The sequence below is a fragment of the Drosophila simulans genome, chromosome 2R (genome assembly GCF_016746395.2).
Source record: "Drosophila simulans strain w501 chromosome 2R, Prin_Dsim_3.1, whole genome shotgun sequence".
NCBI lineage: Eukaryota > Metazoa > Arthropoda > Insecta > Diptera > Drosophilidae > Drosophila > Drosophila simulans.
Genome location: NC_052521.2, coordinates 495,796 through 519,184, shown reverse-complemented (window position 1 = coordinate 519,184; position 23,389 = coordinate 495,796). Strand labels below are relative to the sequence as shown.

The following is a 23,389-nucleotide window of genomic DNA, read 5'->3' as shown; positions in this document are numbered from 1 at the left end:
CAATTCAACGTAACAACGCCTGCTTTTCTTATGTCTCCGCGACAACTGAAAACGCAGGCAACGAGCGGACAATAACGCATAACCCAACGAACCTTCTTGTACCAAAAAGTCAAGAAAGAGCGCGCTCTTACTCTCCCGCACTTCTAGGTCCAAAACAAGACCCGCTATCTGTAACAACAACAACTGGAGCAATACCGACAGCCCGCTCTACTTCGCCGTTGGCTGCACCCGTTCACGCTCTTACTGAGTCAGCGAAAACAAAAGCGCAAGAGCCAAACGCTACTGCTGCACAACTAACAAAACAAAACGCAAACAAAAAAGTTGTGTCGGCAGACTGGAATGGACCGCTACAATACCATAAAGCGGAAGCCTAGCCCTAAAAATTCCAAAACAGAAAACAAGCCGAAAAATATATGCGACAATACTACCTTGTTCAACAATGAAGCGCCCGCAAATAACAACAGATTCGCTGTGCGAATTTTAGCAAACAAAACATGTTTTTACACCTACAAGCTTAAAAGTAGATCGGGTCTACAAGTAGTACTAAAGGGCATTGAGCCTGATGTAAAGCCCGAAGAGATAGCTGAAGCGCTAAAGGAAAAGGGATTTAGCGCCAAAAGCGTACACAATATCAAAAACAGAAACAGGCAGCCGCAAGAACTATTTAAGATTGAGCTTGAACCAGAAAACAAGCATCTAAAAAATAACAAGGTTCATCCAATTCATAAACTCCAGCTACTTATGCACCGTAGGATTACAGTAGAAGAGCCACATAATGTACAATTTATGAACTGCCAAGAATACGGCCATACGAGATCTCCCAGTGTGTGTAGTCTGTGGAGATCTACACGTCTCCACACACTGCCAAGCTAATAAAGAAAATGAAAGCGCGATAAAAAGCGGTAACTATGGCGGTAATCACACAGCAAACAACGGAAGCTGTCCAATCTACAAAGAGCTGAAAACCACTCTCCACAAAATAATGAACACGGTACAGGTACGCCAAGAAACACCATCCAAACAAATCCAGAAGTACTTTTTTCGAAACCAACAAGTATCGCTCCTTGGCCTATACCAACCACTAACAATATAAGTTTCGCAAACGTTTTAAAATCAGGTATGACGCCTCCAACCCAAAACTCTCAAGCCTCACATGAAGAACACACAAAATTGGACACACAACAAAACTATAGGCCATCTGAGCAGCAAAAAACGAAAACTGAAGCTATGATGCAAGATTTACAACAGAGCATGATGGAATTTATGACATTTATGAATGGTTGTTATTCAAGACACGATAAGTAATTAAAATCCTTTGATACAAATGCTTGTATCCCAGCAATCAAAATAAATAACGGCTACCTTACCTTTCACAGCACAAACTTGAGCTAGCTCAATTCCTACACGAGAAGCATATCGACGTAATGCTTCTTTCGAAAACTGATCTTACATACAAGCAAATAAAATTTTCAAATAAGAGATTACCACTTCTATGGTAAATATCACCCCGACGGTGGAGCACACGATGGGACCGGTATTAACATTATTAACCGTATGAAGCACCACTTTTACAAAGAGTTTGTTGAAATTCATCTTCAGGCCATATCTATCAATATACAGCTGGAGGACAACACTCACCTCACACCAGCGGCCGTATACTGGTTAGAGCTGAATGTCTGCCAGATCTGTCATCTGATCACTCGCCTGTACTAATTCATCTCAGCCGGTACGCAGAAATCGTAAAACCACCTTACAGACTGACTTCGCACAAAACAAACTGGCTCAGGTATAAAAAATATATAATCCCCAGTACACTGGAATCCATTCTTACGGAAGCAGCTTGTAATGCAACAACTAAAATCACAAACGATACAATTAATCCAAATAAGACTAACGCACAAATCGAACAACTCGTCCACGCAAAACGACGCTTACGTAAAAAATGGCAATCTTCAAGATCACCATCTCCAAAACAAAAGCTAAAAATAGCCACACGGAAGCTGACCAGCGCTCTAAAACAAGAAGAAGAATACGCTCACATCCGATATATAGAGCAACTTTTACCAGCAGGTACTAAACATAAGTCACTGTGGAGAGCCCACCCAACTCTTCGCCAACCGACTGAAACCGTTTTGCCCATAAGAAATTCCTCAGGTGGCTGGGCACGTAGTGATGCAGACGGAGCTCCACCACATTTGCCGCTCACCTACAAATTGTATTTACGCCAAACGAGGCTACTAGCACGTTTGCGCTACCGTTTTCAACCGCAAACTGCCACCAGCAATACACCCCAATTGTGTTTCGTCCAAAAGAAATATCTAACATAAATAATGAAAATCTCAGCCCGAAAAAGTCCCCCGGCTACGACTTTTTTCCCCACAAATGATCATCGAGCTGCCACATTCCGCAGTTCACTACCTAAAGCAGCTCTTTAAGCCATCACAAAACTTGGCTACTTTCCACAACGATGGAAGAGATCGATCATTACAATGATTCCAAAGCCTGGTAAGGACCACACAGTTCCCTCATCCTACAGACCAATAAGTCTACTCTTATGTATATCGGGACTATTCGAAAAATGCCTACTAATCCGACTGAATCCACACCTGAGAGCCCACAATATAATCCCAGCCCATAAATTTGGCTTTCGCGAAAGCCACGGAACCATTCAACAGGTGAATCAAATAACAACGCTGATAAGAACTGCATTTGCAAGTCGAGAATACTGTACAGCCGTATTTCTAGACGTATCCCAAGCATTCGACAGAGTCTGGCTAGACGGCCTAATGTTTAAAGTTAAGTCCTTTTTACCCGAAAGCACACACAAACTTTTAAAGCCATACCTATATGACAGAAAGTTTGCAGTGCGGTGCAATACTGCCACTTCCACTGACCACGAAATAAGGGCTGGATTCCCCTAAGGCAGCGTTCTTGGGCCTAAGGATTGCCCACCACTTTTGTTGAACAACAAAAGCAGTAACTTACCTAGGAGTACACCTTGACAGAACACTCACATGGCTCAGGCACATTGAAGCTACAAAACCCATCTCAAACTCAAAGCCATCAACTTAAACTGGCTCATCAACGATGGCTCTCCCCTCAGCCTGGACCACAAGGTCTTACTCTATAATTCTGTATTGAAACTCATCTGGACCTATGGCGCACCGCTATGGGGCAACGCCAGCAACAGCAATAATGACATCATACAGCGAGCACAATCAACGATTCTGAGAACCATCACTGGGGCACCGTGGTTCGTTCGGAACGAAAACATCCAAAGAGACTTAAATATTCCACCAGTCATTAATGCAATCACAGAACTTATGGAAAAATATCATAGCAAGCCTTCCTTGCACCCCAACCACCTAGCGAGAAATCTAACCCAGCTCAGCAGTCGTTCCCGTCTCCGACGATAGGACCTACCAACCCAGCGAAGAAATTTTTAGGGACGTTTAATCTCAGAACAGTTGAAAAAATAAAACAACTGTTTAGAAAAAATGTGTAATAGTTAAGATTTTTAAACTTAGTGTTAGTTCTTACTCAAGAAGATTTAATAAATAATAGCAAAGTTAAAAAAAAAAAATCAAAATCGGGAATTTATTGTTAATAGTTTTTTTATTTTATATTCGATGGTCGACGACCAAACTGAATTTGGGTTAATTTCTGAGTTAATGTCATTGTGCAATGCGTTAATTATTTCATCAGTAAATTTGTTTCCTGTATACTTGCTTCGTACATCCTCCACTCATTACTGTTGATTTCAGTATCAGTGATGGTGGGTTCCATTGGAAAATTTTCGGATTGGCGAATTTGCAGATTTGTATATTCATTTTGTATACCCGTTACTTACTTACTAACGTAGAGTAAAAGGGTATACTTGATTCGTCAGACGTTATACTCTATGTCTTAAGAATCTTTACGCTTAATCTCAACCTCCCAGCTTTTATGTTTCCTGAGACGGACGAACTGTCCGTCTGTTCGGGCCCGATTGACTCAGCTATTAATCCTGATAAAGAATAACTTTACTCTATATGGTCAGAAAAGGACTTTTCCATGTTAAACCCTTTTTTGATTTTCTTATTATACATTGATCATTTTCTTTCTAATATAATGTCATAAAATGGGGGAAACTTACAAATTGGTTTTATTTTGATTAGCCAGTCATACTTCGGAAAACTATTTGAATTCAACGTGTTTATTGATGATCCAGTATCGAGTATACATCGGTAAATGTGATTGTTGAACATGATTTCTATGTAAGTGTGGATTCCATTGCAAAATTTTCGGATTGGCGAATTTGCTGATTTATATACTAATTTTTTATACCCGTTACTTACTTACGTAGAGTAAATGGGTATACATGATTCGTTACTCGTTATACTCTATGTCTTAAGAATCCGTATTCTTAATCTCAACCTCCTTGCAGTTAGCAAGATGTATTGAATTTAAGATCCATATTTGGGACGTTGCTTAAAGTATTATTTAGGTATCTCAATAAGAGATAATTATCATTTCATTCATCATTTCATTTCATCATTTTATTTGATAAAAATGTATTATATTGGTGCAATAAAGTACATTATATATAACTGTATTTTCAATTTAAATACTTTCTAGGATGGCAAAATATCCAATCAAGAATTTAAGGATGCTGTAAAAAAAACATGTGTGGGTAAAAAGTACGAAGAATTTCCACAGGTAAGACCAATATCTTTGTTTTTACGGGTTTGATTTCCAGGAGTAAGAATATATACCAGAAAGATATACCAGAACATCCGACCGTATTAGGTATATAAATTCATATTCCACATCCGTTTGAACAATGATGGTTCAATGAAAATGTGGAGACATTTTTTCGAAAGTTCAGCATGTGAGCTCTCATATGGGAATATAATCAATATAGTAACTAAGAAAAAAACGGTTATTGTTAAAATTAATGTAAATTTAAGCAAGAGAGAATGCCACAGTCGAGTTCCCGGACTATCAGATATACACGTTACTCAGCTAGTGTGAACGCGAACTCGAAATTTTATCATTTTACTGGGATATTGATAGAAATTGGGGAATAAAATGAGGAAAACTTTTTAAATTGTTCAAAAGTTTGTTTGGGGAGGGGGCGATATGACGGCTTTAGGGCGTTAGAGTGGAATTTACACTACTAATAAAATTTCATCCATGTTCGGGATATATATATATATTGCCTTGTTGTAGAATTATCTCAATTTGCTTATTAACTTCTGTTTCACAAGCAAAAGGATATAAGTAGGGTCTTTGGTAACTGGGTTTTTATTTCGTGACGTATTATGCTTGCAAAATTTAGGTCTTATTTTTCGGAATACTGGATATCTTTAAATTATTTTAATAATTGTGTATATTTTTTCTTCATTGTTTAAATGGTCTAGTCATTGAGTCTAGTCATTGTCAATGTTCATTGAGTAGTTTATTTCAGTTGTAAATTGGTTTTTTTGTACAAATGCTGTTGTAAATTGGTTTTCCTCTATAAATGCTTCAAAATTTTCTGATGAATTTACATGACATGGCTCAAGTTCTTTTGTGGAGGAATATTTGTCCACTAATAACTGCTGATTATCAAAAATAATCAATACAACCCTTATTTTCTATTAATGCTTTTCTTCCTAATAGAATATCATAAATGGGGAAAACGAATGAATATAGAATTTCTGTGTTTGCTGAAAGACTGCTAGATTTACAAATTTTTTTAATCTTGAATAGCCTCATACTTCGGACAATTATTTGTTTATGGTAAACTTGAAGATTGAAAAAGTTTAAGTTCATCATGTTTATTGATGATCCAGTCTCAACTACACATCGGTATCTGTGATTTTTGAACATGATCTCTATGTAATTGTGGGTTTCCAGGCTGCTATTGAAAATTTTCGGCTTGGTGATCTTGCTGATTTGTATACGTCTCGTTTTGTTTATGCTGTAATTGATCATCGAGGAACTGTTCATCGTTCTCACTCACAGAAAGTCAAGATTACAGATAATAGGATAGAGTCTATTATAGTCAGAACATAATACATGCAACTCATAGTTAGATCTACAATGGTTTAAGATAAGCGGTATATAGTTTCTAGTGAATCCATTTGGAACCGAGAAGTTAAGCCGACTAATCATGTCGGGACTCTCAACATCCCCACGAATAAGCTTACATATAAAGACTGTTCCAAGCATAGTTCTACGGTTAGCTAGGGAAGGTACATTAATTAAAAGTAGTCTACTGGAATAAGGAGGTAATGTACGGTTTGCATCCCAATTTAGGCGCCGCAAGGCAAAAAGTAAGAAGTTTTTTTGGACCGATTCAATGCGATCCGAGTGGACTGCGTATTGTGGACTCCAAACAGGTGATCCGTACTCGAGAATCGGACGGACTAACGAAATAAATAAGGTTTTAGTCAAGTAAGGGTCATCAAATTCCTTAGACCATCTTTTTATAAAACCAAGCACACCCCTGGCCTTATTGACAATAGACGAAATATGGTCAGAAAATTTTAGTTTTGGGTCCAGAAGAACACCAAGATCATCAACTCGTGTTATTCTGTCCAAAGAGCACCCACTTAGAGCGTAAGTCGTGCGTATTGGGTTGGCACGACAAAAAGTCATAACTTTACACTTGGAGCCATTTAAGTTTAATATGTTATCACGGCACCATATTTGAAAGCTGTCAAGATCGGATTGTAAGTCCAAATGGCAAGAGGTGTCCTTGTACTGGAGGCATAATTTAACATCGTCTGCGTACATAAGTACACGCGAATGTTTTATTATTAAGGGGAGGTCGTTAATGAATAAGGTAAAAAGAAGCGGACCAAGATGGCTCCCTTGTGGGACACCGCATGTGACTCGGAGAATACAAGACAGAGAATTTTTAAAGAGGACCTTTTGCGTCCTGCCATTCAGATAGCTTGAAATCCAATTTAGAAGATCAACAGGGAAACCTTATAGATCAAGTTTCCTTACTGGAAGGTAATGATTAACAGAGTCAAATGCTTAACCAAAGTCAGTGTAGATGACATCTGTTTGAAGATTATTTTTGAAGCCCTGTATTACGAAAGAAGTTAGCTCCAAGAGGTTAGTGGTTGGCGATCTGCGTTTAATAAAACCGTGCTGACACGGTGATATGATTGATCTACAAAGGTGCTGCAAATGAGGAGTGATAACATTTTCGAAAAGTTTTGGGATAGCCGACAATTTAGAGATTCCTCTGTAATTGCTTGCATCCAGTTTGCTACCTTTTTTGTGAAGAGGAATCACAAAGGACTCCTTCCATATATGAAGGAATTGTGAAGATTCCAAAGATAAGGTAAACAGTTTCTGTAGAGGCTTGAACAAGGCTTCCGCACAGAATGTGAGCACACAGCCGGGGATTCCATCGGGACCTGGCGAATAGACCGGTTTAACACGCTGAAGATCGTTAAGCAGTGAGCTTTCGTTTATAGTGGGGCAAAATATTAGATTCGACTTAGATACCGCATAAGAGTATGGCTGTTCGGAATGAGGTAAAGTTGAATATGTTGTTTGAAAAAACTTGGCGAATAGATCGGCTATTGACTGATCCGATGTAACCGTAGTGTTTTCAAAAAATAGCGAGGAAGGGTAAGAACTTGTTTTTCGCTTAGTGCTAACGAAATTATAAAACTGTTTCGGATCCTGTGCAAATTGGAACTTACAACGGTTTAAATAATTTTTGTAGCACTGAGCATTAAGCACGGTAAAGTTTCACCGAGCGCTTAAATATTTACAAAGGATGGACTGAGAACCGGTATTTTTAAATTTCATATAGAGTCTGGACTTTACATTTCTTAGGTGTGTCAACTCTTTATTAAACCAAGGAGGTTTAGAGATTGACGGATAGTACATCGGAACACAAGAGTCAAAAAATGATTTAATTGCGGTATAAAACATATTAATCGCATCCGCATTAATGTCATTATGCTGCAGGAGTAAAGATCGGACCAATTAAAGCCAGCTATAAAATTGTTTAGCCTCCGAAAATTTGACTTGCGAAAACAGGGAATTCGCTTTGTTGACTTCTCTGAATTTACTTTTAATACCGTACCTATGTCGATTGCCACCTCGAAAGTAGGATGATATGGATCTTCAGGTTGAGTAAGTGGTACTACCCTGGACAGAAACACACTTTCAGGACTTGTTACAAAACATAGATCCAAAAGTCGACCAAGAGAATTAGGAATATAATTAACTTGCGACAGCGATAAGTCGAGCAAGCCGTCAATAAAGTCATGTTGTGCTAAAGGGAGAAGGATATTCGATTGTTTTTCTGGGGACCACATTGTGCCAGCTATATTAAAATCACCTAGAACTACCAATTGGTCCCTGTCAGAAAGTTTATTCAAGATGGACTGGATAGAGGACAGATGATTCTGATATTCTGGGAATTCAGAAGATGGCGGAATATAGGAGCACGTAAAATAAACTGATCTGTCGGAAAAAGACAGCTTTACACATACGAATTCCGAGTTACGGGAATCGTCCAAAAGTAACTCCTCCGACGCGAGGGTAGATCTAACCGCAATTAAGACTCCACCTCCCCGTCTGGAGGGACGGTCAAACCTATATATATTGTACATACCTGGGAAGACTTCGGAGTTAAGTAACTCCGGCTTTAACCAAGTCTCTGTGAGCACTATTATATGGGATGCACAAGAAAGGCTATCACAATACAATTTCTTTAATTTGCTACGCAAGCCTCTTGGATTTTGATAGGAAATAGTAAGATTCGTTGTTAGTTTTTTTAAGAAGAGGAAGAAGATGAAGAGGCGGATGGTGCAGTGGTCTGGCCACGTGATGGAAGTTTAATTCTCACGGACCCATTTTTTTTTATTTTTGATCTTAGCTTCGAACTCTTTTACCACCATACTATCCGGCCAAAAATCACCCGAACATATGGACGAAAAAAGCTGCAAACACTTGGGAATCTTTAGCAATCCCGGGGTGGGCCCCCTCCACAGCGGATTGATAGGATTGCTCCGAATCTTTTTTAGCTGCCGATCTTAGCAGCATAAGTGGATTTGCTGCGATTGACAGCTGATCAGTTGTGGAGTCCTGTTGATCATTTGCTCGTGGTTGCGGGGCCTTAGGCAGCCTACCACCAGCGGTTTTTTTGCGCTTTGGAGATTCATCTAATAGCTTAAGGCCATTAAACTGTGAATTAAGCGCGGAAAGAAGATCATCAGCTCGACGAAAACTATCTCTAGCTACTCCAAAACTGTTGATCAGTTCTTTCAAGCCACCTTTAGTTTGGCGCATAAACGATTTCATCTCGTTCGCAACCACAAGGCAAGCATCACAACAGTAATTTAGATTTTTACCCTTTGCTAGATCATCACTTGTACGGCCATTAAAACCAGCGCACTTAGTATGCAAGTCATTTTTGGCTGCTCAGGTTTTATAACCTGGCAACAATTTTTATAAAAGCAGACAACATTTACGGTTTCCATGTTTAACTGAAATCAGACCACTGTGCGTGCACGAAAACACAAAACCAAAACATTCAAACCAGCTGTTAAAAGAACCGCACGAGAGCAGTCTGCACGCTGAGAAATTTAGATTTTGTGAGGGAGAGCGAAGGAGAGAGAGAGAGAGAGTGAGAGCGAAAAGTGCAGTTTATGTGCATGTAAAAAAAAAAAACAACACCAAACAGCACTACGAACAACGCACAAAAGGGAGAGTAAACAAAACACAAAGACGAAAAATGCAAAAGACTATGTATATTTGTTTAAACTACTGCACAAATCAAAAACAATCACTCGCGAAGCGAACTTATCTTTAATAATTATGTTTACAATATATGATACTAAAAGATATTTATTAAATACCTCGGCTGGTTTGACAAAAAAAAAAGAATCGGAGCTCAACAAAAAAAACACGACCGTTCGCTTTGAAGTATGATGCTTGATCAAATTGCTGTTGTCTGGACAGAAATGTGGTTAATAAGGGGGTTTGGTTGTGTATATTTGGTTTTTAGATCTGCGTGGGATTTATGAATGGATTAAACACACAAATTTTTAATTGGAGTGAAAGTTTTTGTTTTTAAATAGCTTTGGAATATAATTGGAGTTTTTGGAATTGGGTCTTCATAAGGACCTTCTTTCTAGGCAATTTGTCATAATTTTTGAACAGTTTTTGTAGTTGCCATTGCTTTTAAATGATGATGAATTATTTGGTTGTTTTCTAAGTCTAACTTAATAATTACAATAGTTGACTTATCTTCTAATTCTTCATAAAATTGTCGTAAATTACCTTTGTAGGGTGTACAATACAAACGACTAATGACTTGTAAATCCAAAAAATTTAATTGTAAAATCTACTGATTCAAATTGTTGTGACAAATTCGCGTGCATAATCTAAAGGATAACATGCAGGTGATCTTTTCACTTGATTGTCAAGGGACCACGGTTTAACTATGATTTTCTTTTCGGTATCCTACTGTCTGCGCCAATGGTGCCCAATGGAATATTTAGGTATTTCATATAATAAGAAACTATATATAATTTTTTATATGTTTTTATTAGCCGTGTCGTTACCGCGGCAGATTGCAGGTCCATACTTCGAATTGCTTCCAATTCCCACGACTCCTCCGCTAAAGAAAAAAGTGATATAAGCGCGAGCAAATCGACGATTCAAATATATATATACTTTATATAGTCGGAAATGCTCTATTTTGCCTTTTACATACTTGTGAAAAAGTAACGGATTTCTATCAAAAGTCTGCGCCATGTATTTCTCTTGGCTACAGCTGGTTACCACTGCTTAGTCCTCCTCCTCTTCAGCAGCTCCACCGCCACCGCCCTGGTTATTCTTTAGGTTCTTCCTCTTGACGCGACTGGGACGGCCGCCGCCGAGGGGCGACTTCAGGGAGAAGTCGATGTGCTTCTGGGAGTCCAGGCGCATGACGAACTACGGCTTGCGGACATGAATGACGGATCAGGACGCGGACATGATGGATGGACTTGGCAAGTCCCAGCTTGAACACTTGCGTCTGCAGACGACGCTCCAAGAAGTCCTCAATCTTCAGACCCAACACGCAATCGAGCTTCCTGCGGGACCGATACGGACCAGACGGCGCAGCAGGGCATTACCCTGGAACAGACGCTTCTCGTCGAGGGTCAGCAGCTTACGAGCGGCCTTACGGATATTGGCCACGGCGTACCTGACCCGCCACACTTCGCGCTTGTTGCGCAGACCATTATTATTATTAAGTAGCTTTGAAGGTGTACTGCGACCCAGTCGGATCTATTCAAAGATGATTCCCTTCATGATTCAAAGATCCCCCTGAAGTCCAATGCACTGTATAAATACCAGAATTTTATTGGGGTTCAAGTTGCAATTGTTTCCCGTGGAACTACATTTTAATCAGGGCTGCAATGTAGAAGTATCGAAAGATCTAATACCTATTACCACTGCGAGTAATCTTACTCGAACCAATTTGCACATTTATAATTTGGCTTGCACCGAGCTTCAGTTCAATAATATCCCCAATTTACATTTGGGGTTTAGTTATTTTCGCTTGTTTGTTTTTTCTTCTATGGCTTGTGGAGGGCAGCCTGCTCCACCCGAGCTTTAATTTATTTTTTTTGGTTGCAACTCTGATTAATTACCTAGTTCTTTTCTTAAAAGCTTGTAATAATTTACTCTCTCTTTTGTTTGTTTATTTTTATTTGTTATGTATTATAATTATTTGTTAATATGTTTTGTCTGTTACCACTACTCAGCTCCTCTCTTTAGAGCTTGTAATGCGGACTTGGCCTTAAAAATCTTTATTTTGTTATTCCTAATATGCTATGTACTAATAGTACAAGATTACTCAGCGTCTCTCTTAAGAGCTTGTGATGCGTACTCGGCCTTAAAACTTTTTTTTTGCTTTTCTTTGGTTGCTTAGAGTGTCTCTCTTAATCAGCAATTCTCAATGTGGTGAATAGTAATTTATTATTAAAAAAATCGATGTGAAAATTATTAGCTACGACTTATTTCCCTACAAATTTTGAGTGGGCCTGCCTCATTGTCAGATGTATCGATTAACATGTAGATTCCGAGCTTTCCCAGTACTTTTTCCACGACCACTAAACGGTAACTGAAGTATGATCCATTCACCGCTTCAGTCACATTTTTGATTTCAATGCAATCACGCGCATCGCGGTATCCGAAGTCCAACTCTGCGAAGTTTGAACCAATAAATATTATAAAACCAGACGCATTAGGGGCGTTTTATTTATAAACATAAACTTTTTTTGGTCTTTCGAGCCGGATTGCCAGCATCGCGTTTGATTTTCGACAGCTTGACTAATTGAAGTTTTGTAGACAGTGATCTATAGACTCCTATTCTCGGTCGCCATGCGGAGTGTAATTCAACATCGGGGCATATGCTAAAGCCAGTTTACTTATAATAATGCCATCAAGTTTGTGGAGGACATTCAATCTGTCCAAGAATTAGGAGTTCGTTTGGCGCAACTACAAGACAATAATATGCGGTTGTGCGGCACTCGCAAGAGCTGTATGCCTTCCACGATGAACATGATTGGTAAAAACCCTGACGACGACCTTGATGCGTATAAGGATAAGCATTACTTTACATACGCCATTCTTAGGAATACCCTCGAAGAATTATGGGCTGAGGGTACGATCCATAGTACCCCGACCGTTGTTCAATTTACAAATACTACCCTAAGAAGCAAGATGGACTTTCAGTTTGAGCGAATTAAACTTCCTACCTTTTTCTGGAATTATGAGGATTGAAAAAAATTTTTTGGCATGTTTACGGCATCTATTGACACCAATGTGAGCCTTACTGACTGCTAATGACGACGAAGCGCTCTCATTAGTAAAACAAATTTCTGTCACCAATGAAAACTATTGTTAAGCTTGTGAGCGGCTACTGATATATATTACGCTTCCTGTTGCTAGCAACCCCACCACCAGCCACTTGCGTAATGTGGCTGACGGCGCTGATGAAGTTATTCGGGGGTTACGGGCACAGGACTAAGGAACAAAATGCCTGGTTAATTTTCAATACTCGCGATGCCTGGGCTCAGTGAGCGGTCTCCAAGAAAAAGGGTGTGATCATCGACCAATTTTTAAAATTTGTTGCATCTCGTTGCGATACTTTTGAGGCTTTTCAACTTGTACGCACAATTCAGCTAAAATATCCTTTGTGCACACAGAATCATCCACTGTTTAGGTGCCAACAATTAATCGCACTGGATGGCATCACGGCCGGAATTTCTCAAATTAAAGAAGCTCAGTTGCAATTGTCTCAGTTCCACGCTGGCTGGTAATTATACATCAAAACACACATGTCAAATCTGTCGCCACTAGCTTCACACGCTGGTTTATGGTTCAACGCAGCCATATGATATATGCGCAGACAACGTCGACCGCACTCCCACTTCAGGAGTTGAAACTTCAAATACACACAACCCGTCTTTACAACAAGATCACTATAAGAGAAACGTTTCGGCTACTGACAATAATTATACTAATCACACAATGGAAACTCGTACGATCGCAGGTACTCTTTTCAACCATTCTTGCAGACGTCCACGCCTGGGGAAATATCACGAGGTGCAGGATGCTACTGGATACTGGATCTATATTTACACTGGCATCAGAATCATTTGTTTAGAGGATAGGCGTGAGTCGAGTACACGCAAGGCCTTCCGTTCTTGGTCTTGCAGCCAACAGCTCTGGCGTTACCCGAGGACGCGCAAACTTTAAGCTGAGCTTCCTGATTGATACATCTTCATCTACGTAGAGGCAGATCTGCACGACGGGATCGATCGATGGCATCGTTGGATCGGATCAACTTAATTTTCGCCTTTTGACGCTTACCTACGTCTTGACGCCATCGCCTTTTCTGGCGGTTAGAGTTTTAAATCAACTGGCCGACGACCATATCCAATAGCAAGCGCGCTCACGCATGGTGCCTATGTCGACGATGTCCCTACAGGATGCGATTCGTTTTAAGAACGCTTGCTATTAAAGGACGAGCTAATTGGTCTGCTAGAGAGAGCGAAATTTAAAATTCGAAAATTGAGTTCTCGCCTTTAAGATTACTTGCCAGAAGAAGATGGGAGCCAAGATGGAACCATGTTCGCAGGGAAGACAATCTTGCGGATTGAGCCTTGAGAACTGCGTCCATACAAGCTTCTGGACCATCAACTCTGGTAGAACGTTCCGTTACGGCTGGCCAAACTAGTTTACGATTAGCTACCGCCAACAAGTAAGTTAGAGGTGCTATCTAATCTCGACGTAAACACCGAACGTTATAGAGCATAAACAAGATCATGGAAGTGTCTCATACGCGTATTTTGCTACTGTTATTCTGACTCTTCGCTCTCGTCAAAGGAACAGATAATCATTCCTTACCTCAGAAGAGTTGATAGAAGCACGACGTCGACTCATTCTTGATGTACAACACATCGCGGTCTCCGAAGTCCAACTGTTCTAGGTTCGAACCAATAAAACAGATTCACTAAGAGCGTTTCTTGGCCCAAGTTTTTTGACCCATGTTGCCACGTTTTCTCAAACGCCTTCCAACTGTCACACTCACACTTTTCAAAAATGTTGTAATATTTTGTCTTATTTTTCTTAGTTTTGTAAATTTTTATCGATTTGCCAAAAAAAATTTTTGCCACGCCCACATACCTTCCAAAACTGTAACGCCCACAATATTGAAAAATGTTTTGATATTTTTTCATATTTTTATTAGTCTTGTCTTATCGATTAACCAAAAAACTTTTTCCTTGCCCACTCTAACGTCCACACCGCGGCCAAAATTGACACTCCGACACTTTTGCAAATTGTTTTTTAATTGTTCATATTTTTATTGGGCTTGTAAAAAAATAAACAGGGATCTGATCGAAGAGTAGATCTATCTTTTACTTTATTTATTTCTTACACTTTGACACACAAAAAGAAGCATTTTTACCACAAAATGTAAATGTGTTTTTCATCGGTATCACTAGCCAAGTTCTTCTGGTCATACCTATCTGTCTTGCTAGTTCCTATCGATATCCCAAGAAAATACTCCCTCTTACTTCCAATAATTAAATTCCGGGTCTTTCTTGTTTATTTGTGTTTTATTATATATTATATGTTGTCTATTTAAACTATCGTTATAGCTTTTACAAGTGTTTAAGTTGTTTGGGAAATGTAACTTTTTAAAGAGTTTTCCGCAAAAGAAGAATGTTTAAGGCTTTTTCTTAATTTTTCATTTTTTAAGGAAAATTCAGCGTTCAGAGTGACAAATATAGTTCTTAAGTTAAAATTAAATGATAAAAATGTATAATGTTATGACATTTATCCATTTTCTTTTTTATATTTTATAGGCAATGAGAGCATTCATTGAATCAAACTTCAAGCTTCTTGACATAGACAGCGATGGAGTAGTCGGAGTTAAAGAATACCGTTATAACTGTATAACTAGAGTAGCCATCGACGATATTACTCCAATTGATAAAGCCTTTGAAACATTGTTGAATGTAAGTTACATATAATACCCTTGTCTAATTCGATTGACCATAAAATTGTGTTGGTGACAATAAACACGTATTATAATTTTAATAACGCAGAATTTTTGTTATTCCAAAACGTTTTATATTACTTTTTCGTGACCCTTCGTGATTGACACTAATTTATTGCTCGTCATGTATATTAGTTCATATTTGATGTGTGATATTATCAGTAATTTATACCCGTTACTCGAATAGTAAAAGTGTTAATTGTTGAAACAATGTATCAGGTAAAAAGACGTTTTGAAACATTTACAGTATAGTAGTACTATTTCCCCGTGGATATTTATGTTCTTTATTATTTGGATTTAATACCAACAACAGGATTATACTTCCATAATTATATATTTTTTATTCATAGTTTTATTAGTCTTGTAAATTTCTATCGATTTTGCCCTCTCTAACGCCCTAAAACCGCCCAAAACTGCCACGCCCACATTTTTGAACAATTTTTAGATATTTTTTCATAATTTTGTTAGTTTTGTGAATTTCCATTGGTTTGCCAAAAAACTTTTTGACACGACCTCTACAACGCCCCAAAACAGCCCAAAGCTGCCACGCCTACATTTCTGTTTTGTTTTTGATATTTATTAAATAATTTTATTAGTTTTGTAAATTTCTTTCTATTTTCCAAATAAAAAGTTTGCCACGCCCACTCTAACGCCCTAAATATGCCCAAACTGGCACACACAATTTTTTGAAATTTTTGTTGGATTTTTTTTAATAACTTTATTAGTCTTTTAAAATTCTATCGATTTGCTTAATAACTTTTTGCTACGCCCACTTTAACGCATTTTTGAAAAATTTTTGGATATTCTTTCGTTACTGTGAAGACTACCCGTGGCGTGTACAAGCCCCCAATTACTAAAATCACTGTGGCCACGCCAATCCTTTTACATTCAAAACGCCGAAAACGGTAATGCATTCACTTTTAAGCAAATTTGTAAATTTTTCTCATTTTATTCCGCTATATCTATTGATATCCCAGAAAAATGATAAAATGTTGCGTTCGCTTTCACACTAGCTGAGTAACGGATAACGGATAACGGAACGACTAGCATTCTCTCTTCTTTTTCGTTTTATTCTTTGTCTTGCCAATGCTATTGGTATACCAAACCAACAGAACCCGCAAAACGGTCAACACACACTTTTAAACATTTTTTACATTTGTGTTAATTTTATTTTCCAATATCTATCCCAGAAAAAATATAAAATTTCGTGTTCACATTCCCACTAGCTGACTTACGGGTATCTGGTAATCGGAGAACTCGACTTTAGCATTCTCTCATGTTTCTCAACTAATAGCTGTCGGGGAAGTCGACTAAAGCATTATTTCTTGTTCTGCTTTTTAAGATGTTGAGACCAATTGCGGTCCGCCTTAGCAGAAGCGAGCCAATGAAAGCCTTTCTGTCGACTTCACCACAGGTGAACATGTTTTCGGGTTTAAGAACCTTTCTCAGTGTGACCGTATGAATTTCAAGGTACAGAATAAACAGAATGAACTCCGTGTTTTCTCTTTATTCCGTGAGTATCTATATGTTCATACGACGCAGAAGGACGCAGTCGTGCCGAAATCATTTCCATTTTCGAATAGAATATGAATAAAAAACTTCAACTTGCTTATCTTGTAGATGCACTACTCTTTGCATAATACAACATTTTCCGTGTCTTCTAATTTGTTGTATCGATATTCTTGACAATCTCATCGCATTTATTAAGATGGATCGTAGAGTTTGGATTTAGAAGGAAAACAACCATATGATTTATTGGAGATTATAATGCGACGACGAGTACATATCTTTATTTCTCGCAGAGACCCGACCTAAACAAATAACAAATATTGCACAAAGTAACGATAGCCCTTAAACTTGACAGCAGCCGCATCCATATCCTAATAAAATTTAAAATGCAGAAAATGTTGACTATCACACCATTCCCGCGTTAAAAACACTTTCTGGAAAAAGGCCGAAAATGCGCAAACTCAAGAAGTTTGTTCGTTGGACAGATACGTAAATATCCAGGCCGAAAATTTTAGAGCCATCGCTAAAAAAAAGCACATAGTGAATGCAACATATATTTTTCCCCGATCCGTGGAAACTAAGAAGGCTGGTCTTGATAAGCTAAGAAAAACGCGATCCGATATCGACCGGAAAGGTCATGAAAGGAGCCTCTACACTTAAAAGGGCTTTTTTAAGTGTTAGACGAATGGCATGATTCAGGTGCTATATCTAATGCGCCATAATCGCATTTACTTACAGAATCGGAAACCGATTTACAGGACAAGAGAGGGGAAAAATCTATTGACATAACTTTTGGAGACCATTATGTCTCTTGTTCTCAGGCTGGACTCAAAATTAACATTTGGGCTAATTATGTCAGAGACAACAGAAAAACTGAGTAGACTTATGGCAAACGATGGCGATCCACTTCCACCTAGGCGGGAACTGCTTATTAATGTTAATAACGCAATTCTCCTATATGAGTGCGTAGTCTGGGATCCAACGCTGAGCATACAGTGTACAATTTGCACACTGTAGAAGTCCATCGGACACAATAGGGAACCTGATTTCGAAATTTAAAGAAAGAAAAAGATCGTTGACGAAAGATTTTGAACACGGTTATAGGTAAAAAACGCGGAAAGCAAGGACATGAATTGCGAAATGTGAATATTTTACCATGGGACCCACTTCGAAGTAATACAAAAGCTTTTCCAAAGTGACGACGTCACGAAGAAGAAGTGACGAAGAGCGGAGGTTTTAAGTGGGTGCCCCACACAAAATTTCCCGTCTCGATCAAAACAAATTATTAATATAACGGTTCGTCTACATGTCGTATGACAAATATTTTTATTTTACTGTCATGAATATTTCTATCGATATGCGAACCAAATTTTGATATTTCTTCCTAGAACTACCACTTGATGAGTGAAGGGATCAGATAGTCAAGGAAACCGATTGTAGCGTACTCCCTATTATTGGCTTTTATTTTGCTTTAATATGGAGAAGGTTTTGTCAGCTTAATTAGATTTGTATTATATTATATACATATTGTATTATGTATATTAAAAATTTAGTTTTCTATAACAAAATTATTTCTTTTTACAATTTAATGATTTAAGAATTTAATTACATTTCAGTATGTGCAGCCTCCTTCAATATCCTTATTGGGGCAAATAGTCCTAATGGCTTGAAAATTTGTGCTGTTTCATGTTTTATCAGTAGTTTGGTGATGGTTGTTTAATTGTTTTCCAAGATGAAGCTTAAAGTGGAGTACTTCCCTGTTTACTGGAACCCCTCAAAATTTTCATTAAGACTTTAATTGCATGAGCACCTATTTATGATCCCAAAAATAGTCACATTCCACTGTGGTTCCGTCAGAGGCCAAAAATAAAAAAAAAAACATCTAAATATATTTACGCATAAAGTAACCAAATTGTCTCCAAATAGTCAAAATATTTCCAGCCAACCCCAGTTTTTGCTTCAAACCTAACGGTACTTTCTAAAAATAGAATTAAAGTTATTCAAACGTGTTCATTTGTGAAGCGAAATTGCATGCATTGTAATTTCTGCAAAAACTTCAAGCAAGCAAACTTCAAAGGCATCATACTTTTAGTGAGAAGCTTCGATTTAAATAATTTAAAATGGATTTTAAAAAAATAAACCCACTGAATCCAACTAAAGTATTTAAAAATGATAAAAAGATAAATGTTGAAATAAAAATGGTGGATGGGAAAATATGCAACGCCTTAAGTGACTCTTCGTCTATGAAATGTTACTTATGTGGAGCAAGTCCCACAGAAATTAATAACTTGGCAAAATATATGAGTAAAGACGTAAAAACTCAATATTTTGAATTTGGTTTATCTCCAATTCATTATTAATTAACTATTATCATACTGTTTATTATCATTACCTTAAGTTAATAATAATTGCAACAATTTAACATTTCCACACTTTGTTTATATTTCTTTCTGGTTGTGTTGGAGTTTGGTGGTTCCCTGGGGGAGGTATATAACGCCAAATCATATTCATATTTTTACCACATTTTAAAAATATTTTTTTAGACCATAAGTTACGATTTTATCAGTCTTCTATGATGTATGGTCATGTTATAATTGATTTAAAAAAATGCTGCATACTTTTACGGAGGGAAGAATATTTTGTTTGCCGAAAAAATGGGTTGTCTATCGAAGAACTGAAACAACTTGTTTCCTTGTTAAAGTCAAAAAAGTTCCGGGTCAAGACCTTCTCGACAACAGAACTATAAAACTCCCACCAGACCAAGCTCTGCGATTTCTGGTACTCATTTTTAACAGAGTTTTACTTAAGGGTTATTTCCCAAAAGTCTGGAAGACTGCAAAAATAATCCTGATACTGAAAGTAGGGAAAAAGCCAACAGAGGTAGACTCGTATAGACCAATCATCCTCCTCTCTTCCCATGGTAAAATTATGGAAAGGATAATTCTCAACAGGATACGTGACGTTGAGCCTTTAGAATTGGCGATACCTGATTTCCAATTCGGATTCCGGACTCAACATGAAACACCCGAGCAACTCCATAGAGTTGACAATTTTCCACTAGAAGCCCTAGAAAGGAAAGAGTATGCGGTAGAAGCTTTTCTGGACATTCAAAAACCTTACGACACAGTGTGGCTTCCTGGACTTCTACATAAAGCAAAGGAAATTCTAACACCCAAGCTATTCCAGCTTGTGAAGAGCTTTTTGCTAGGACGAAAAAGCCAACAGAGGTAGACTCGTATAGACCAATCATCCTCCTCTCTTCCCTTGGTAAAATTATGGAAAGGATAATTCTCAACAGGATGACGGACTCAACATGGAACACCTGAGCAACTCCATAGAGTTGACAAATTTGCACTAGAAGCCCTAGAAAGGAAAGAGTATGCGGTAGCAGCTTTTCTGGATATTCAACAACCTTTCGACACAGTGTGGCATCCTGGACTTCTACATAAAGCAAAGGAAATTCTAACACCCCAGCTATTCCAGCTTGTGAAGAGCTTTTTGCTAGGACGTACCTTCTGTGTGACGACCAATGGATGCACTTCGTCTATTAAAGCCATTGAAGCTGGAGTACCTCAAGGAAGTGTGTTAGGCCCTACTCTATACTCAATCTTCTCCGCGGACACGCCCACCCGGACAGCAGTCACTGGCTTAGATCGCAAAGATGTGCTGATTGCAACATATGCTGACGACACAGCGGTACTGACATAAAGCAACAGCATTATCGAGGCCTCAGACGCACTGCAAGAGTACTCGGACGCATTCTAGAAATGGGCAGAGCTGTGGAACATCTGCATCAATGCCGACAAATGCGCAAACGTCACAAAGCGCATAGGTAGTTGCCATTCTGTCTCACTTAAAGGAAGAGTGCTTGACCACAAGTCATCATACAAATATCTTGGAGTGATTTTAGATAGAAGCTTGGGGTTGGAGGGCCCCAATCTCAAAAAACTTGTTCGTATGTCTTCATAAGCTCTAATAGATGCCTGAAACAAAATCTTAGGCTTCTAGCTATACTGGAAGTATTAATGGCCGCTGCTCCATACAAGCGGAACCACTGTGCATTAGTTACTGTTCATGTGTTATTTGGATTGCATCCAATGTGCTTTCATATCCAGTGATCGGCATTTAGAAGACATTTTAACGCAGATTTCAAACAGTATTCGCTACTTGACTAAGTAATCGAAAGATTTTGTTGCCGGGCATTTGCCTGGTTTTGTTTCTGAGTATGTAGTATTTAAGGTTGTCAGATGACTTTTTTTGCGAACCATTAACACATTTTAACTTTAATATATTTGCATTAGTCACAATTAGTAGATTCTAATTTACTAACAAAAAGATTTCTTATTTATCTATCTGTAATGAAGTATGTATTTTCATGATCAGAGTAGCAGAGTAAAAGGCTAGATTAAGGAATGAATTACATTCTTTATGACCAGATATCATATAAATGGTAAGAAATAATTATTAATGGGGCGGGAAACTAACTTGCGAGACAAACTGTGAAAAAGGCTTTTATATTTAAATGCAATTTTTATTAGAACAAAATAAAAAGTTCTGAAATTGTCTTTTTCAGGACGAGGATCGGAAACGTGGCGGTCTCTCCCTAGATCGCTATAAGGAACTATATGGTCAATTTTTGGGAAACACAGCCGATAATCATCCAGCAGTAAATCTCTTTGGGCCCTTATAAACATGGTTTACAATTAATTGTCTTCGCTGTTGTTCAACAACTATTTAATAAGTTTTATTTGTAATTACTATGACTTTAAATTTTCTACCGTATAGAAATAATACATTCATATCATTTTGTGTAGAATCGTCAGATGAGTTCGTTATATTTAATGCTTTATAATACGTTAAGTACAATTGCTCTCAGAAGTTAAAAATAGGATATAGAGTTGGCGTTCTCTCTTAAAAGGGCTCTTTTGTTAAAACCTCTCTCTCAATACAAAGTTGATTTCGATTAAATGTTGTGTTAAATTAATGTTACCATAATGTAAACTATTTAATAAAATGCCTAAACAAAATAGTTTGATTTCTGTAATAAAAGGAATAAACTAAAGAAGTAAGTTGGCTATCGTGGGTCGACAGCAATTCCAATTGGTTTTCAACGCTTTTGTGAGGTTGCAATACTTCCCTTATCAGTGGAAGCCCGAGTTAATCTCCATGATCCACAAACCTGACAAGCCGGAAAGGGAGCCCGCCTCCTACCGGCCGATCAGTCTCCTCCCTTCAATTTCGAAGGTGTTTGAGAGACTGATTGCTGTTCGGATTGTAAGGATTATGGAAGCCCAGGGGATTACCCCTGAGCACCAGTTCGGTTTTCGTGCTGGCCACTGTACTGTCGAGCAGCTCCATCTAGTCGTAGAGCAAATTCTGACTGCCTACGACACTAAGGAATATTGTAACAGCCTCTTCTTGGACATTCGACAGGCGTTTGATCGAGTGTGGCACATTGGACTTCAACTGAAAATCAAGCAGACGCTGCCTGCTCCATATTTTGGGTTGCTAAAATCGTACCTGGAAGGAAGGAGGTTTGCTGTGCTCTTTCATTCAGCAATTTCCACCGAGCACAACGTGGCAGCTGGTGTTCCACAAGGTAGTGTCCTCGGCCCCCTGCTCTACTTCCTGTATAGCCACGACATGCCGCAGCCGGATGTAAGCCTTTACGGGAAATCAATGTTGGCCACATTTGCCGATGACGTGTGCGTCACCTACAGGTCCCGATGCGAGCACGACGCAGCCAGGACTTTGCATACCGCTTCTCGGAATGAGCAAGACGTTGGACCATTGGCATCAATAGCAGTAAATCCAACAACGTCTGCTTTAATTTAAAGCGGAGAACGCCACCGCCCGTCTACATCGAGGAAGCCCCCGTGCCACAGCCGAACGCAGCAAAGTACTTTGGAGTGCTTCTGGATCGCAGACTCACATTTTCCAAACATGTGACCGACATCAGAACGCGCCTACGTGCTAAGGTGACGAAGCACTACTGGCTACTTTGTTGGCGCAGTAAATTGTCGCTATCCAACAAGCTGACAATTTACAAACAGATCTTAGCACCAAACTGGAAGTATGGGTGCCAAATCTGGGGCTTGGCATGCGAAAGCCAAATCAAAAGAATCCAGAATCTATCCAAAATAAGGTCGCAAGACTCATAACCGGCTGCGAGTGGTAAACAGATCTCGCCCACCAAGGAGGCTCAATAGAAGGCAACCGAGGGATCTCATTACCCGATCTCCTTTGACAAGGGTCAGCAGAAGCTGACGCTTATCTTAAATCCTATTTGTTATATGTGATTGTTATGTAATTGTAGTAAAA

The 23,389-nt window shown here is 38.6% G+C and overlaps 1 protein-coding gene and 1 pseudogene across 2 annotated transcripts in view; one reads left to right on the top strand and one right to left on the bottom strand.

The window, feature by feature from the left end:
• Nucleotides 1-22,097, top strand: part of LOC27207025 (sarcoplasmic calcium-binding protein, beta chain) — a 56,602-nt gene extending 34,505 nt beyond the window's left edge. For both annotated transcript variants that reach the window (XM_039291381.2, XM_039291382.2), the window contains exons 4-6: nt 4,618-4,698; nt 15,366-15,518; nt 21,642-22,097. In XM_039291381.2, the coding sequence (XP_039147315.1) occupies nt 4,618-4,698; nt 15,366-15,518; nt 21,642-21,758 (351 nt within the window). In that variant the 3' untranslated portion in view covers nt 21,759-22,097. The remainder of the gene's footprint in view (nt 1-4,617; nt 4,699-15,365; nt 15,519-21,641) is intronic.
• LOC123327119 lies at nt 10,712-13,824 on the bottom strand (annotated as a pseudogene).
• Nucleotides 22,098-23,389: the final 1,292 nt, after the last annotated feature.